General features: G+C 35.3%; 1 protein-coding gene across 1 annotated transcript; it reads left to right on the plus strand.

Annotated features, from left to right (window-relative positions):
• Nucleotides 1-1048: 1048 nt before the first annotated feature.
• On the plus strand, nucleotides 1049-17903 carry LOC136808870 (glycine--tRNA ligase-like). The gene is made up of 16 exons (XM_067065429.1): nucleotides 1049-1424; nucleotides 4042-4143; nucleotides 5092-5191; nucleotides 6349-6490; nucleotides 6712-6800; nucleotides 7024-7100; nucleotides 7721-8016; nucleotides 8484-8646; nucleotides 9080-9244; nucleotides 9886-9993; nucleotides 10389-10534; nucleotides 11064-11152; nucleotides 11687-11796; nucleotides 12200-12293; nucleotides 12679-12869; nucleotides 17697-17903. The coding sequence occupies exons 1-16, from the start codon at nucleotides 1179-1181 to the stop codon at nucleotides 17802-17804; spliced, it is 2226 nt and encodes a 741-aa protein (XP_066921530.1). The 5' UTR covers nucleotides 1049-1178; the 3' UTR covers nucleotides 17805-17903.
• Nucleotides 17904-19560: the final 1657 nt, after the last annotated feature.

The following is a 19560-nucleotide window of genomic DNA, read 5'->3' on the forward strand; positions in this document are numbered from 1 at the left end:
GATTGAGCTAGTAGCCTAAATATCGATCAAGATATTTTTCAACTCATCTTTTTCCCATTCGATGACAGTGGAGGGGCGCAAAATTTGTGTAGGAGAGCAGATTTTTCTGACACAGTAAATATCTTTTCACATTATAAAAATATAACTATCGTGTCATAAAAATCTGCTCTCCTACACAAATTTTACTCCCCTCCTGCCTACGCTACTGTTCGGTATACAAGTCTTTGTGACAGTACAGTAGATTTTGAACTTACTTACACAGTTCTAAAGTTGTTACTTGTTCTTACTCGCTGATAAATCACTTAAAAGATGACGAACATTTCAGCCTGAGCAGTCGCTTCGTATTTTTTATCAATTTGCTGCTTTTACACTTTTAACTTTAAGTTTTCTATAACTAGGGAATACCCAAGAGTGTTTCTTTATTTCGAAAATCTTAATTCTTGAGATCTCGGGCGACCTTGAGGACCCATTTTCAGTTTTTTTCTAACCGCATGAATTTTTCCATTAAAACATATCTATCATTTTATGTGCTCAAACGAAGTGTATTCATGATTAAGTTAAACTGAAAAATTCAAAAGAACCTTTAAAGATTTGCCATTTTGATGACATATAGAAAAAACTGAAAAACTGGCATCTCCGTGCTAGGTTTTGGATTTTTGTATGCTTGTAAAAAAAACATGTAGCAGAAATAGGTGGGAGGGGGGTGGGGACACTTTATAGGCAAAATAGTGACAGGTATGTTGGAGCCATAAGGGTACCTTTTAATACCTCCAAAAACCCTAAAAGTGAAAAGTGTTTCAAATTGCAGGTTAGGCTAGACTACTGACATCAACTAACTGATTCGTGCTCCTTATACTACCTGGAGTTTTCTAGAGAGGTCTGCGATTCAGACTATTGAGAGGCGACGAATTGCGACCATTTGACAGCTTTGAGAGACTATTTTTCAAATTTCTAGCTCAAATCTACTAGGAGCCTTCGAGTCTTTTGAGGGTATTAAAAAAGGGACATCCTCCGGGCGGGGGACATGTCCCGTAATCACGGGTCGCTTCATCATGTTTGGCGGGAAATGACTATATTCCATCCATTTCGCAGACACGATAAAGATGGTACGCGTGGCTGTGGTGTGAATCAACGTGTTTGTTTTGGATAAAGATCAACCTGTCATTTTTTATTATTTTATGGTTCTAAACTCAGTATCAAGATCTCTGGTCCGACTGAACAAAGTCTTTAGAGTCATTGAAAACCATTTTGTAAGATTTCCTTCCAAAAGACACAGTACTGCTTCAGCAGATCATCTTCAAGTTTTTAAACGATACAAAGGAAATTATTTTTCAACTCGATCATCATCACTCCTGGAAAAAATGACTGATATTGCAGAATTGGAACAACAAGTTAAGAATTGCAGGATTTCTGTCAAAGAACAGGTATAAAGAATAATTTAGTCTCCCTTAGAATCAGAAAAAAATTGTGGTCCAGTCTGGGTCTTTTTTCATTAATAGACCCCTTTCATGTGATGTCATATGTTTTGGATTACCTTGTTTAGCCTAAATAAAATATATTACAAATTTGTGGATGATAGAGGCAATATGCCTCCAACTTTGCCTCCAAATTCTGTCTCTTTTATTCCAGATTTTGTTAAAAAAGACCATATAGAAAAGAAGAGTAAGCGAGAAAATCAAAACAAGCTGAAAAATTATGAAAGGGGTCTATTGGCCAGCGCGCTGCCTTTTCCTTCGAAATGTTGCAACTTCATTGCGTCTTTTTAACTTTTGTTTTGATTAACAATATCAATGCGGGTATGAACAAACTCAATCTAGGTGCAAATAGACAAAAATTCAACAATGACGGGTGGGAAGGTGAGAGATCAACGCCACAAGTGTTATGCGTAAGCCAAATCGCGTATTACGAACAACCTCTAAATTGCAGAGTGCAGGAGAAAAAAAATCAAAATTCAAAATGGCGGCCAAGCCCACGCTGCACGTGCGTTTGGTTTGGGAACGCGAAACACGAACGCAAACTACCCATGTCTAAACTTTTCAATATATCTCCAGAACTAACAGATTTTTTGAAATTCTGTAAAAAGGTCTAAGTTCCTGAATAGTTTTACTATGTTCTATGGAAAAATCATAAGCATCAGTCAAATACTCGTTCATCTATTTAAGATTGAAGACAAAAATTTGCGAAGAAAAATAAACCTTGAGCACAAAAAATGCTTTTTTAAACACTTTTTTCCACCGAAAAACAAATAACTTTTACAGACTTACCTTCCCCAAACATTGAAGAAGCCTCTACTAATTAAAGTAAATGAGATAAGATAAGATAAAACCTTAAAATCAACCAGAATTTACAACCTTTCGTCCAAAGCAAAAGACGTGCTTTTCTTGCCGCCATCTTGAATTTAAAATGAGAATTCTAGAGAATTCCATTCGTTTCCAGCTCCCGCGGTCTTTTTTCATCCAATCAGATCGCGCGATTTCACTTTCGCTTTCTCTATAGTCCAATAAGACTGCGGGATTTGAGTCATGTGACTTATCTATTAAAAAACCCGCGCGAAATACAGGGGGTCACAAATAGAAATACAAATTTTTTCACCGCCCGATTTCACTTTCGCTTTCTCTAGTCCAATAAGATTGCGGGATTTGACTCATGTGACATCTCTATTGAAAAACCTGCGCAGAATAAAATAGAAATACAGGGGGTCACACTACTGGCTACAGGAACTGAAAGCAAGCAATTAAGGCCAATATGTTTGGTTTTTCTGAAGGACAAAAGGTATAGGAAGCTTTACTGAAAGAGGGATAAGGCTGGGACAATCTATTTAAAAGATATGGACATAAAAAAGGCACTTTTTTGGGTGATAATTAAGATTTAACTTAGAAACTTTAATTCTCTTACCCCCGTCTCGGCCCCCCCCCTGATATGAGCAAGGGAACCATGATGGCCACCCCTACTGAAAATTTCAGATCAAAACAAACAAGGAATTAATTCCTGTAACTCGAAGAAAATTGGAAAAAACTGGTTTTTGACTGTTTCCGATCCTAAAGTGCTATTTTTTGGTAAAAGCTATACAATTTATGTTTGGATTTCTAGAAAGCTTACCCATTCATTGTTAATACATTTTTTATTTGAAAGTAATCTCTTCATGGAATAAAAAGATATAGTCAAATCTTGTAGGGTCATTTTTCAAAATTTTTTTGCCAAATTCGATTTTCGTATTTCGCCATTTTACCCTACGCAAACGCATGTGGAGAGTTTTCTGAATCAAGTTCAAGTTCCCAATACAATAAATCAAAACTTAAAATGAGACAAAATGACCGATTGCGAACGTGTATACAATCAGTCAAATAGATCAATCAAATGTAATCGATTGTATTTGAATGTAATCAAAGTAATTGAACGGAAAATCCTGCGTAATATTTGTTTACCATTTGATTGTGTTCAATTGATTTGGTGTTTGATCGTTAGATTGACAACGTCTGGTCAAAGATCCTGAAAATCAAAGAAATTTACTGCTAACTTGGATTGCAATTGATAGCAAGTTACAAATAAGGAAGTTTGCAAGTTTGTAAATATGAATGGCGACTTTCATGAGCTAAATCTTGGTACCATTTTCAACTTTCCCCCAGCCTGCCTTCCTTGAAAATGAAGAAGAAGAAATTTGCTACATCATGGAGTGCTTGACGTCACTCGTGCGGCAAATCACGCGCTCGTAATAATTTGTTCATTATATTGGGGTGGAAATGTTGTCTCATTTGTGTTGTTAAAAAATGCTGAGTTTATGAACACAAAAATATGTGTGCCCAGCTGATTATCAATCATGCAGTTGCGTAAAATCAGCCTCTACTCCAAATCGCGTCACCATTTAGTTTAAACTGCATGATCAAACATCTATCGAACTTTCCAAAAATCTCTTGATTAGTTCCATAATATATTTTGTTTGATGAAGTTCAATTAATGTTTGATATGATTCTATTGATGTTCGCTGAGTTCTGTAAGTAAATTTAGCAACTTTATTTTACAATCAAATTTCTTTCTTTTCAGGGGGATCTTGTCAAGAAATTGAAAGGAGAAAAAGCCCTTACAGCAGATATTGATATTGCTGTCAAAGAACTCAAAGCCAGGAAAAGAGTTTTGGAACAAAAGGTATAACTTGCACATCAAATCAAAGCTTGTCGTTTCTCAAGATATAAAATTCCTTCAAAATTGTTTCAACTTTCACATCAGCTTATATATTGCTTTCATGGGATCATCCCCCCCCCCCAGGAAGATGGGGGGGGGGAATCAGATTTTGGTGCCAGGGGGGAAGTGAAAATTTCAAGCTTGATGGGGGGAGAAAGGCGAATAGGGGGTATATTCAGTCCTCTACCTAGTGGGGGGGGAGTAATAGGATAAATACAGACCTTCCTGGTGTGTTTGGGCATTCAGGCTTATGAGCCTGTCTTTCTTGGGATTTTGAGAGTCTTTTTTTTGCTATAGTAGCTTGCGAATTGAGGCGAGTCTGGATCATCACTTCACAACCCTTATACAATACGGCTAGGGGGATTTCCCAATTGGGGGGAGCACAAATTTTAAAGACAGGTGGGGGGGGAAGGCCAGATGGGGGATTTTAGCTCATATTAGGGGGGACCAAAAAGCTGGAGGACGCCATGGCTTTTCATCTTCATCAAACATTCAGACCTTTAAAAATGTTTCTGCTATAGCTATAAATTCTTAACATTAATTTTAAGCAAATGTTGCATACACGCTTTTTTATAAGATAGTGTTTTTTGGCTGAGGTTGAAATATTCTTAGAAATTTTCTGAATCTGAGGGTGAGATATTCTTAAAATGTATTCTCATTTTTCATAAAAATGTCTGTCATCACAATTACAGTGTTTTACATGTAATAAACTACTTTCCTCCTGTTAACAATTATGCTTCTTTTTGTTTTTTTCTGCCCTATATTCTCAATTCTCAAAATCTCACCCTTAAGATATTCTTAACATTGATTAAGTCAATTTTCACCCTGACATTCTTATAAGCACTATTCTATATGATGAAAAACGTTTCATAGTTTTTTGATGTTTCAATGAGATGCTTTTTTTTCTATCAGGAATTGCAACTTGACCCACCAGATAACTTCGATCGTGGAAAATGCGAAGACTTGTTAAAAAGGAGATTCTTTTATGCTCCAGCTTTCGAGATATATGGAGGTAAATTATGCAGTGTTTTATTGTCAAATTTTCCTTAGTTGTAAATAAAAGGCAAGTTGCAATTTCAAGGGAACGGCGAATTTCGTTGGTCCAAAAAAAATTACAATCTACCAGCCTAAAAATCAGCTTTCCACTTGAAGTACATATTCACGCTACTTTAATGGGATTTTCTAAGGAATTCAATTTCACAGACTTCATGGATTTGGAAATTAAGTCCCAATGAATTTTGGAAAGCCTTTTCTGGAAAATATTTTTGAGAAAAACTTGAACATGTCAAATAACTACTTTTAAAATCAAAGAAGCGCTAATGATGCGTATTTTGACAACCAATATGCATAATTTGGCATAGATAGGCACAAAATCGTGAAAATATTGTCTCCCTATAGTGCAATCCGCGAAATTAAGTCCCCCAAAATCTAAAAATTTTGCAGATGAGCTGAACTGCCAAATTTAATCCGGCTGAAAATTAATCCATTAAAGTAATCGCTAACCGGATTTGCTAAGACTTTACCATTCTAGAATTCACTGGAGTTAATTTTTATTTGCCAGATTATCAAACACAAAGCAAAGCCCCTGACGTTACCATTTTTATAATGACTATGATTGTACTAGTTGTTAACAGTTTATTAAATGATAAATAAGAAACTTCTGTTACGTTGAAAATAAGTTCACAATCCACTTAAAACTCCAAATTAATTGGTCTTACCGAAAAAATCAGGTTGCTGCCAATAGTATTTACTTTACTTTATTTTTTTCTATAGATTTTGAACACTGATGTAAAATAACAACACTTAAAAATATGCCTGAAAAACCAGTTTATCCAGGTTTATCAGGATTTTGTTCAAATTTTTCTACTTTAGATACTCACTTTTTTTTCCTACTGCGAATGCCAAAAAATATAACGGCGATTTCCGCTTCTTTTTTTAATAATTTCTGACCAAGATTTTGTTCATAGCTATTTATTTGAGCCCTTTTTTTCTTCTTTTCCTCTTCGTTTTTTGACAGTTTTCATCAGGTCCAGGTAGGCATATTTCCAATCAGCTTCCAGCTTGCGTTGAAAAAAATTTACAAAAGTAAAAAATCTAAATGAATTACTTCTCCCTAAACAAATTGTAAGGCTTATTTGGACTAATAATCGGTGATTCTCTTGTTCACAGGTGTTGCTGGTTTATATGATTTTGGACCTATGGGTTGTGCCATGGAAAATAATCTGGTGAAGATTTGGCGAAATCACTTCGTCCTTGAAGAGCAGCTTTTAGAAGTTAGATGTACTCAAATGACACCACAACAAGTTTTAAAGTAATTATAACAATTATATAACAATGGTACTTCTGCTATTTTTGGTGTGTAAATTATACCACTGGGTAATGCGAGTTTCAGTCATGTCTAGACCTGAGTATCCTAGTAAAAGTCTCTATCAGACTTTGTTTACCTTTAGCCAGAAAAAATTACTTTTACACAGTTACGTTGTCTATTATGGTCAATGCTTTCCTATTTAACAGTTTCTATTTGAATTTCAGGTCTTCAGGTCACGTGGATCGCTTTACTGACGTCATGGTTCGTGACGTTAAAACAGGAGATTGTTATAGAGCTGATCATTTACTAGAAGGTAAAGTTTCGTCATTTCTGTTTCTTAACCAATTGTAGGGCTTATTTTAGATTCACAAATTACCTTTTCCTTTTCTCTAGAATAGTAAAAAAAAACAAAAAAAAACTCACATTTTAGTACAAAATTATCATGATCGTTATATCGACTGTTTACAGCTTTAGTAATACGCACAGGCTAGAGGATAGCTTTTTAATGTTTCTTGATTAAAAATTTAACTTTGCAGGACATTTGGAGAAACTTTGTTTGTCAAAGAAAACCAGTGGAGAAAAGAAAAAAGAATATCAACTTGTTATGAATAAGGTACACCTGTATTACAACTTCTAGTGCTCCAGAAACATAAATAACAATAAAAAAAATCACCTTAAGTCTCTAAAGTATATTTCATTTGTAAATTCTGGACTTTTTGCTCATATTAGGGCAGGGCGTACAACCAAAAGAGATATTTTTGTTTCGGATTCTTTTTTGTCTTTGTCCATTGAAATAATTTGAGAGTACAGTAATCGTGATTATTTTGTTGTTTATTCATAAAATCTAGTACATCAAATGGAGAAGAAAAAAAGATTTGCAATCGTTTTGACTTAGTTTTGACATATACAGGCCTGAAAAGGCCGAAAAATGCTAATTTTAGCCTATAGTGCGAATCAGCACCTCCAGGGGGTTTGGTTTCTGTCCTTAAAATTTGCGCAAAATGCCTCACAATACAGTAGGTTAAATTTTCACAAAAAAAACTACATCTTGAATTTTCTGACTCTGACATTTGACGCCCTCCTCTACTCATTATGATGTTTGGATAGAAATGTTCCATGTTTGTGATGAGCATTCTATTCATGACTAAATATGTTTTTTTATGCATAAAATTGTTTGCGGTTTATAAATTTCTTAACAAATCTTTAAATGTATTACCATATCTTTTCTCGCAGATGGAAACTTACAAACGCGAGGAATTATGGGAACTCATACAAAAATATGAATGCAAAGCACCTGTTACTAATAATGATTTATGTGATCCACAAGATTTCAACCTTATGTTTGCCACATCTATCGGACCAAGCGGCCTTATACCAGGGTTCCTCCGCCCTGAAACCGCCCAGGGAATCTTCTTAAATTTCAAACGACTTTTGGATTATAATAATGGACGGTTACCATTCGGTGGAGCACAGATTGGCTGTGGTTTCCGTAATGAGATTGCACCAAGAGCAGGTCTCCTACGTGTTAGGTAAGCTATTATATTTATATAATTATATTTTTTAAACTGATCAAATCTCATCAACATAGAGCGTTCCAATAAAAACTTATTACATTTGAAATTTTATGAAAAACACACCCTTTGAATAAATCCTCATCCTTTCCTTGTGTAGCTCCTCATTAAAAGCTCATTTTGAGCTCGAACGAAAGAAAATGGAATATTTCACCCTTCCTTACTCATAAATATCAAGTGAGTATTTTTGAATACAACGCTTAAATTACGTAATGTTTTGAGGTAGCAAAAATTGCCACTTTTCGTGCACTTGAAAAGAACACACTCACATAAACGATCCTAAACATTCATATTAGTGAAACTTGTTCATATCCGTTGGTGAAAAAGTGAGATATTGTTGAATGTTGGACAATGGTTGAACTCGTATTTAAAGGCTTATGGAATAGAACATTTTGTATCGCTATTTTCTTCCTGTTCATTTTCAGGGAGTTTTTAATGGCTGAAATCGAATATTTTGTTGACCCAGATAAAAAAGAAATGTCGAAATTTTCAACAGTAGAAAATACAACGTGTCGAATCTATTCACGAGATGCACAAATGTCCGGTGAGCCAGCCGTCATGATGAGCCTCAAAGATGCCCACTCCAAGGTATGCCATAGATTTCCTATTTCAACGCATTCTCTAATTAATGCGAATTCTTTAGCTCCTTATCTTTGTGTACAACGTTTTTTCAGACTCCTTCCCAGGCTCCTCCCAATAACGTTGGAGTGTAATAATTTGAGGAATTCTTTGAAGCCTTTGGGTGTTCATAACTGTTTGGGTTTTAAAAGCCTGATAGAGGCCTCACAGCAAAATCCCTGATCACACCATCAAGCCAAAATAAAATTTTACTCACACTATCAAGCCGAATATATTGTCAATGTCTCATCACGTTATCACACAAAGAAAATACTAAATATTTTAACCTGCTTTATAAAAACTAGTCGTTTAGCTATAAAAAAATGAGCGGCATCACCAATTCCTCTCTCTAATCTGCAAACAAGCCTTGTTACACATTCGTTCTTCTTTTTAATGGTTTCAGGGCATCATCAACAATACAGCGGTGGGGTATTTCTTGGGCCGTATTTGTGAGTTCATGTTAAAGATTGGTGTTGATCCAAAGAAGATGAGATTCCGTCAACACATGGCAAATGAAATGGCTCATTATGCATGTGATTGTTGGGATTGTGAACTGAAAACTTCTTATGTAAGCAAACGTGTGACTATTTGTTCTGGACCCTAATTCGAGTGACGGCCTATCAAACGAATAAGACCCAGTGGGTGAGTGAAACCGGACTACCAAAGGGACGGGCCTAGAACCAAGGGGAGCAGAACCTAATCTTATCAACGGATAGTGATGTGAGACCATGCAGTTACAATACATTCAGATCATTTAACAATAACAATCCTCTACAATATTTAACTATAGATATAAGGGTACTTAAAACCCTAGGTCCTGAGCTGGTCCGCCGCCGATCGCTGCCGAAATAACACTAAAGTTCAGTAGGACTGGACAGCAATTGTTAGGTTTTTGTTTAACCTTTATTTTTTTTTTTTTACTTTTTAAAATAATATGCCGCGTGTCGTAATTTGCGTTATCTACTCAGTAGAGACAATTTAATTGATACAAGCAAGGAAACGCAATTTTGTTGAATAAGATCACGTTGACCCTTCCGTGAAAATCCAAAGGCTGTCACAAATTATTAATCACATGTTTTAGAATCTCTTAAAAAGTATCAAAACTTCTGTATCGTTTTCGCTTAATTTTCAAATATTTTCTAAGATTAAATTTTAAAGGCATTGAAATGTTTAGTTCACTCTTAATATTTCCACACTCTCTTCCTTTAGGGTTGGATCGAATGTATTGGTTGTGCAGATCGCGCCTGTTTCGATTTACAACAACATACCAACGCTTCGGGTGAAAAACTCGTCGCTATGGTTGACCTCGCTGAACCTGTAAGTTGAACCTCGACTAAATTTGACGCTATCTCAAGTTTATTTGTTTTTCTTTAAATTATGCTCCCCCAACTGAAATATTTTTGAACATACATAATTTGACCTGCATAGTTCTGGACGGTAAGAGCGCTGAGTACTCAGTCGTTCAGGTTCCACATTATAAAAAAATGTCGCCACTTCCTAAAACTAGCATACATCGCTGGCTGTTGTGTTGTTTTTCATATCAGAGCCAATAAATCGAAAGAGCGACACTGATTTAGATTTCAAGGCTTGTTATCTATGGTTTGGCGTTTCGATAGATACATCTAGACTGAGTTAGTGTTGGCAGAGACTGAATATCGCGTTGTAAAATCAATTAAAATATAATTCTCTACGGTTTCGTTAAATCTTTATAGGTCTCCATGGACGTCGTGGAAGTGGTTCTGAACAAACCCATCGTTGGTAAAGCGTTCAAGAAAGAAGCGAAAGTGGTCACTGAGCATGTCTCCAAACTGAACGACGAACAAACGGCACAACTTGAAAGTGATATCAATTCTAATGGGTAATTATGGGTCAAGTTTTATCTTTTTAGGATTTACAGTGTGAAGTGTGATGGCCGAACCCGTAGAAGTTCAATACTTCCACCCTCAAACATCACGGGGAATAGAATTTCATCCCCAATTACTTCATTACCTCTAGAGTATACTCCTTTATTGAAATGGACTCTCATAAATGAATTCTCAGTCCCCTTCAGCCTTTCAACGTTCATAAATCTCCTAAATTATCACAACGTATGTAACATTATTCTGTACCAGACTGTATCTCACATTTATCGTTTCGTAGTACACTCTGTGCGTATTGTCTGTTGATAAAAAATTCCCGTACGGAGACCTCTGGAATGAAGTATGATTCATAAATTGCAACACTTTTCTCGTCGTCTCCCTATTTCATAAAATCTCAAATCAGAAAAGACAACGACAACAGACCCTCTACGGCAATGAATTTTGAAATTAGCCGTAGATATTGGGTCTATGTACAGACCCATGTAACATGCGCATGCTCATGAAACTATATTCTACATTCTTTTCCAGTTCTCACACATTCACAATTGATGGTAAAGAATATCAACTGACCAAAGAAATGTTAAAAGAAGTTCGAAGGTTCAAAAAAGACGTGCACGGTATATTTTAGAGAAAAAATCTTATTGGTAATCTTAAGGGCGCTTTGAAAGCACTACCAAAATCTGTAAACTGTTTACACATTTTGAAAATTCTTAAATTCGTTGCAGTTGGGATGAAAAATTCATCGAAATCATTGTTCCCAGGTCAAAAAATTCAGTTTGGAGGGTTTGGAAGCACAAATCTTTTCCATTGAATTTCAAATAGATTTCTATTGGAAATAAAAACAAAGTCAATTTCCCAGAGGGGCTGAAATTGTGGGATATATATTCCCACGGGGATGAAGTCTTGGTCGAACCTTTCGGTCGGCTCTGTGAGTATTGAAGCAAGATTTTGTCTGAGCAAGTTTTCTTGAAAGAATTTCCGGCTGACACAATAGACGTGCATAAAACGCCCTTTATCTTGATATCACCGATCAGACTTTCAGATGAAAATTTTAGTGTTTCACAAATGCTTTTGGGGGCGTTTAGAGACATTCAAAAGCCTAATCTTTCCATAGAATTTAGACTGTTATTGTCACATCATTTCTCTTTCAGTTCGTGAAGTTCAGCCACACGTGATCGAACCCTCCTTTGGTATTGGTCGAATCATGTATTCTGTTCTCGAACACAATTTCAAAGTTCGTGAGGGTGACGAACAAAGAACGGTATCAATCTTTTTTTCATAATAACCCTCTATAGTATCGCTTAGATAAGATTCTGAAACTTTCTGTCAAAACTGTTTTTTCTAGCCATAAGACTGACGTATAAGGCAAAACTCCTAACCTCCATAGATGGGTAATAAATTGACGAAAAGTTTTCTTTTATATTATATTATATTTATGTATACTTGTTCCAAATAAACGTTCCTCCTAGAGGGGAGGCGTTTATTCGAAAGAGGGCGTTCATTTGAGGGACCGATTATTGAAAATTCTTCTCTAAGCGTTTATTCGAGGGGGCGTTTATTCGAAGTAATACGGGTGTCTGTTAAAATGGATGTTGTAAGTGTTGTAAGGATGTTTTAGGATGTCGTAATACTGTACCAACTAATCTTCCATTTTATTTCTCCAGTGGTTATCCTTACCGCCATTACTGGCACCTGTCAAATGCTCTGTTTTACCGCTCAGCAAAAATGAAGCTTTCGACCCTTTCATCAAACAAATATGTAAGATGTCTTTCTCAGCAATCAAATTGTAGTTTCTTTAATGTTCTCTGTAGTACACCATAACACTTAAGACACACCCAACGAAAAAGTCTCTATATTCAAAACCCAAAGCGTTTGGATCGATGATATGCTCTTTAAAATAATAAGTTCAATATAGATAACCGCAAAATTTTGAGCGGATTTTGGTTGTGGTACGGGTTTGAATTACCTGTACCAGACGACTACGGCCTTTTCCTCGACAGAGTGATAAAAAAGTCGCGTGTTTAAATCACCATTGGTATTTTCATTTTAAATATTGGTATTTTCATTGGTAATTTGCTGTGTGTATGCTAAAAGAAGGTTGTGTTAATGAAAACTTCTCTATTATCTTTTAATTACTTTTCAGCCACTGCGCTAACAGAATATGACATTTCACACAAAGTAGACGATTCCAGTGGCTCTATTGGACGGCGTTACGCACGTACGGACGAAATTGCCATCCCGTACGGTGTGACCATTGATTTTGATACGGTCAATAACACACCACACACTGCTACTTTAAGAGAGCGAAACACAACAAGGCAGATAAGAGCTGAGGTAAGTAGATAACCTCATTAGTTTTTCTTAACACCAAGGTCCCTTTAGCTTCGTTTCTGTACAATTTCACATTCAGTTGACTCTCTTTTTTTGGACCTACCCCGGTGGGGTAGAGGTCCTATAAATTAACCGATGTCCGTCTGTCCGTTCGTTCGTCCGTTCGTTCGTCCGTTCGTCCGTCTGTTACCAGCTTTTCTCAGGATTGGCTCATTAGTTTTTTCTGATTTTTGGCACAATGATGCAAAATGGCAATGCCCAAAATGTGACGGAGCCCGATTTTGGAAAAAAAATTTTCTCCGGCCGAAAATGCCGGAAATATGCCGGAAAAACTGGTTTTTTGGCATTTTCTCGAGATTTTATCATTAGTTTTTTCTGATTTTTTGCTCAAAGATGCGTATTAACAATGCCCAAAACATGGCCGAGTCCGATTTTTGAGAAAAATTTTTTTCCGGCTTAAAATGCCGGAAATATGCCGGAAATCGCCGTTTTTGCAGATTTTCATTGGCCTTATTCCTTATAATTGATTGTTTTTTCATTCAAAAACATCATAATAGCAATGCCCACCATCAAGCATGTTTTAATTTTCAATAAAATTGATTTTTGAAGCCGGAACTATTTAAAACTCGCCGGAACAACCTATTTTCGCCGGAAATACAGTATTTCTTGAATTTCTCGAGCTCTACTTTATATTTTTTTATGAAATTTCGCACATTGATGCAAAATGACAATACCTAAAATGTGACGGAGCCCGATTTTCGAAAAACATTTTTTCCGGCCGAAAATGCCGGAAATATGCCGGAAAAACCGTTTTTTTTTGGCAATTTCTCGAGATTTCATCATTAGTTTTTTCTGATTTTTTGCACATAGATGCGTAATAGCAATGCCCAAAACATGGCTGAGTTCGATTTTTGAGAAAAATTTTATTCTTGCCGAAAATGCCAGAAATATACCGGAAATCGCCGTTTTTGCAGATTTTCATTGGACTTTTTCCTATTTCTTTGTTTTTTAACGCAAAATTATTATTGATAACAATGCCAACCATCAAGCATGGTTCAATTGTCAATAAAACTGATTTTTGATGCCGGACTTTCTAAAAATCGCCGGAACAGCCGAATATCGCCGGAAAAACGATTTTTCTTGAATTTCTCGAGCTGTACTTTATATTTTTTCATGAAATTTTGCAGACTGATGAAAAATGGCAATACCTAAAATGTGACAGAGCCTGATTTTTGAAGAAAAAAAATTCGGCCAAAAATGCCGATAATATGCCGTCAAAACCGGTTTGTTGCCATTTTCTCGAGATTTCATTAATCGTTTTTCCCGATTTTTGCATGAAGATGTGTATCAGCAATGCCCTAAGTGTGGCCAATTCGGATTTTTGAGAATCATGTCATGCCGGAAGTGTGCCGGAAATCGCCGTTTTTGCAGATGTGAATTGGGCTTTTTCCATATATTTCTTTGTTTTTTCACTTAAAAAAATTATTGATAACAATGACACCATCAAGCATGATTCAATTGTCAACAAAACCTTTGCAAATTTGCAACCGGAACTTTCTATTTCTTTTTTCCCTAAACCCCTCCCCCCCCATCAAATATCAATGATGAAATTTAATGCATTTTCGCTAACTGCTATATTTTCTTAATGATTGTTTTTCTCCTTATTGCTATCTAAGTTTCATCATCAGGTAGGTCCATTCAGCATATTGCTTGTTCAATCTTTGAGTGACCAAAAAATTTCTTCGAATTAGAGAAAGATTCGAATTACCATGAGTAATTTAAACCACTTTTCAGCTGAGGGGACCAATATTCCAGTTCGAATTACAGAAAGATTCGGATAAGAGAGGTTCGAATTAGAGAGAGTTGATTTTAAATGCTTTTGCTAAAGCGTTTAGTCCCACTGTCATCGCCATTTTCCGAGTTCTTGGTCTTGGATCCAGATTCAGAAGCTTTGAGAGTAACGATTCCCTAACTATTAAAATAAAAAAACTAACAAATTTGCCTTTTTGAATTGGAAAAATATTGGAGATTTTGAGGTTTTACTGTGATAGGATTTAAAAATGATTCGATGGTTTAAAATATTATGAAGATAGAGATGATAAGTGTTTGAACTATTGTTCGTGTACAGTAGCAGTTGTTTTGAGTTGAAGAAAATTAACTCGCGCAATCGAGTAGCCTGGATATCCTAGCTAAACTATTTTTTTATTTTGATATTTCCTAATGTTTATCACCCTGTCTTTCTAGATGTTTCTTAAGCTCAGGGTCGGCAAATTTCGATCTGCACTTTTGGGATGTAGTTCAATTTAAGAAGAGAGTGAGCAGAGAGCCCTCCGATATCATCGGACCGGGCCGTATCCCGGGATAGTTTCCTACCCCTAGATAGGGAAATCACAGCGCTTACCAGACATTGTACTCTGTGCTTGCAACACATCAGAGCCGTGCTGTATTGATGATGATACTCGCACAGTACGGGAGAACCTTGCCTTCTCGATCTTCAATTTAAGAAGACTAGGCTGTAAACCACAAACATCCAAATTCTTAAAAAAAAGCTTACACTAGCCTGGATATCCAGGTTATCAATTGAATATCCTTATGGAATTAAAGGAAAGAAAAATGAGAGAGAAGGAAGTTTTTGTTCAAGCATAGAAAAAAGAAAGGTTGATTAGTCAATTCGCTTTGGTCATCAAGAAATTATTGTGGCTTCAAAACAAACTTATTGTTTTCTTGCTTTGATTAGCAGTACAATTATTTAGTATAACCATTCATAAAAGATTGAGCGTTTTGTTGTTTTGCACACGAAATTGTAATTGGGATATTTCTAGTGAAATAGAAGTTTGATGAGTCTGCATAAAATTTTTAGTCTATTCAATCCTAGAAGAATCGTCAAGAAGAGTCGTTAATGTTGTTTGTTGAAATTTTTTTTCGATGTACATTACCTTTTTGGAGAACCTAGATTGAATAATAAGACGGGATACAGTACTAGTAGGAATGATACCTTTTTATGGAGGGACACGTTTTTTTATAAAAACATCCAAAGTCTTTGAAGTTTTGGGATGTTCTTAACTTTTTGAGTTTTAAGCCTAAAAATGTTCTTAACATGTTATTATTTTCGCCATTTTTTGACTATTTTTTTATCATTTTTAAACCCATTTTCCTAAGAAATCGGGTGTTTTTGACTCCATAAAGCCTTAAAATGTTAACTTGTTCTTAACATTTTAATCGTCGAAGCCTTATGTTCCTATATAGTTTGTTCTTATAAAAAAAGTATACTCTTCAATGTAAAGCAACTAGTCAACTTCATAATAAATATTGGGCCATTCCATGTTATATATTCTTGGTTATATCAATACAGGGGCGGAGGTTGGACAAACGTTTCCATGGGGTAATTTGAGCATATTTTCCAGGGAGTAGAAAACAGATTATAGTTCGTCAACTGTCACTTTAAGGTATGAAAACAAAAAAAATCCCAAGTTTTCCAAAGGTTCGTGCACCCTGTATAGAAATTTAATGAAATGTCCCGTTTCAGTGGCCAGTTTTAGCTTCATGTAGGCATTTAAGTTTAGTCATATTGTTTTTATAGTCTTTTTTTGCAATATTCATAATAAAAGTTGTATGTAATATTTCCCAGCTACCGTAAGTTGGTCTAATGTCGACACCCCTCTTCTAATTTGGACATCCCTCTTTAGAGAAAGGAATAGTAGAAAGGTCGGAATCACTGATTGAAACTAATTGTCTTTGCTTAGCAATCAGTCGAGGAGTCCATCAGTGATTCCAACCTTCCTTTTATTCATATCTCTAAAGAAGGATGTCGAATTTAGAAGAGGGATGTCGACATTAGACCTAGTTACGGTACGTTTTTAAAGTAATTTAGTTGTAGGAAGTAAGGCAAACCAATGCTAATGTTGGTGATTTGTTTTATAAGCCCACTGGATCATCAGATCAAACAAGACTAATGAGCAATCAAACAATAACAGACGATATCGGCTTTCCGAATTTTCCCCGAATGATTACCCATGATGCATTGCGCAAAAAAATTCACGGACAATATTGACTTACTGATTTTTTTTGTGCAATGCATCATGGGTAATCATTCGGGGAGAATTTCGTTAAGCCGATATCGTCTATTGACAGATAAACTTTTTTTAAATATTTGACAACGTATACCTTCCAAAGCTCAAAAATACTTTTAAATATTCGAGAACGTTTACCTAAATGTCTGCCTTTAAATAGCCAAGGTTCTAAGCTAATAGTATAATTTTGACTTTAAAAAAGATGTATACTATTAGCTTAGTTGCAAACAAACTCGGTAAAACCATGCTCGCCTTTGCCGAAGACTTTTCGTATTCCCAAGGCTATAAAAATATTTTGTTATCAAAGTCACAAATAATTACATCTAATAATAACTTATTTTATCAAAACAATCAGAAACAACAAATTGTCGTTTTTGACAGGGAAGTACTAGAATCTGATTGGATGCGATGAAACGAGCCGCAACGAGAGTTGTTTGCAATCTGGCGTTTGTAAAAGTCTAGTGAAAACTCGTTGAACAGAGGTTAGACATCACGTCTGACACTCTGGCCAACCTTTGAACGGCTGATTTACGCTTAAGGAAAATCGTTCGTAAGGCTGTCTTTTGGGAATTTCCCCGGCATTATGTAGAGTTTTTGTTGATTAAGAGGGTCTTACGTGACTTTTCATTCCGTTCAAAACCTTTTGAAATTCCCCACTCTTCAAGGTCTTACGTAAAATTTTACGTACATGTGAAAAAAGCTGTACGTTCAAAAAGTATTGCATGATTTTTTACATTTCTCTTTGTGTTTTCTTCCAAAGCTCGACGACATTCCTGATTTAGTAAACCAATTGATTCGTGGTAAGAAGAGTTGGCAAAATGTGGAGCAACATTACGGTTTGTTTGAAGGTCAAACCACCAATAAGTAGACAACTTTTTTAACTATTTGCCTTGTTGTTGTTTTTTTGTATTACCAAACACATCCTTTATTATAATGAAATATACAAGAAATTTTTATTTATGTAAAATTTTTGAAAAGCTGGTCAGATTCTTCTCTTTTCACTAAACATTTTTCTCCCCTTCGATTTGAGATCCTTGTTTCAATGTTTCTATAATAAATGATTTGCCACATAAGTTTCCTCGATGGATCATTTTTATAAGCATTCGGCTTTCTATTAATCAATTAAGCTGTCTTTTAGGATCTTCACGTAAGCTCACAAATTTTAGGGCCAATATTTATTTTTCTTTTCTAAAAGAAGACATCAAGGAAAGTACAAAAATGTACCATCCCATTTCCCAGATTTTTCCATTTTTATTTTTCCCGTTGGTTAAACAAGAGAATATTTGCTTCCCTTCAAATGATATTTCATTCAAGATTTCTAACGTGTAAACACTACAGTAAGGAAAGATGTGAATGGTGAAGAAAAGTTCAGGTTGCTTAGCATAAGCATTTAACAATTTCTTGTCATCTCTTTTCGCCCCAAGATCATATTATGAACTATTTCGTTGTATGTGTGTAAGTATCTACACGAGTTAAAATGTTCACAATCAGTTATGTTGTTGTTTCTATAACTAAAGGGTGATGTGATACCTACACTTTTCTCAGCTGGAAACAAGTAGAGTTAATTAAAACACTTGATCTCTTGTCATTAAATCGGTATTAATTATCTGAGCCCTCTTTATATTTTGGCATGTTATAAGTTGTGTAATTTTCAAAAGGAGTTATACTCTCGTGTGGCTTTCTTGTGGGAAGATCCAGAATGCTTGTGGTGTACTTATAGTTGCATAATCATTTTTTTAAACAGGCTTCTAGAATGCTGAATTTGTTTTATAATTTCTCCTCTTATTTTAGCTATCATATAGAGATCATTTTGATAAAGTGTTTTGACTGACTTAACATTGAGAGAAACTGTATGTATGTTTTTGTTCATCAATTTTATTTCTAATCATTTAAATCCGTCAGCTTCTCTCTTTGTAAGAAGCTTTGTACAAAAGTTCATTGAATGACAATGATGAACATTCTTTGAATATGTCAGAAAAAAATTGATAGCAATCAAACGTTTGACGAGTTATGGAGTAAATGAAATAGCAAAGACATGTAAACGAGGTTTTTTAAAACCTTTTGTATTAGTCAAGTAAGGAAACAATTTTGGCAAGGGCTTAACCTATTTCTATCAGTGCTTTCTCGTGTTAATTTTAGCTAAGCATGAAGTGTAGGCAAAAGATGAGATATATTTTGGGATCTTTAGATGTAATTGCATTACTGTTAGATGGAATATTATTAACACGGTGCTACTTCCTTGTGTTGTGACACTCTGTAAGCAAATACTTTGGTTTGTTTACAGGACGTTGGTACAAGAAGCTTAGGAGCTGATTATTGACTTTATTTCTTGTTTTTGTTTTTATGAACAGTATTACATCTGAAAACAAAAACCGACCTGTTATCAAAACATTCTTTCCCACTTGTCATGTAATGATAAAATTTATATGAATTACAACTTCTTGTTGAGTTGAACTCTCATTCATCAGAAGTGTGCTTGACCAATCGGAATCGGAAGCATATATATACTATTGTCGAATGAAGTTAATGAGTTTTATTTCAAAACTAATAGTTTCACGCCGTGGAGACGATCATCAGTTGAAAATAAAATTAAAAAAAACTAAAGTTCGTTTTGAATGTTTACG

Source organism: Clytia hemisphaerica, unplaced genomic scaffold, assembly GCF_902728285.1.
Source record: "Clytia hemisphaerica strain Z4C2 unplaced genomic scaffold, Clytia hemisphaerica genome assembly, whole genome shotgun sequence".
Classification (NCBI taxonomy): Eukaryota; Metazoa; Cnidaria; class Hydrozoa; order Leptothecata; family Clytiidae; genus Clytia; species Clytia hemisphaerica.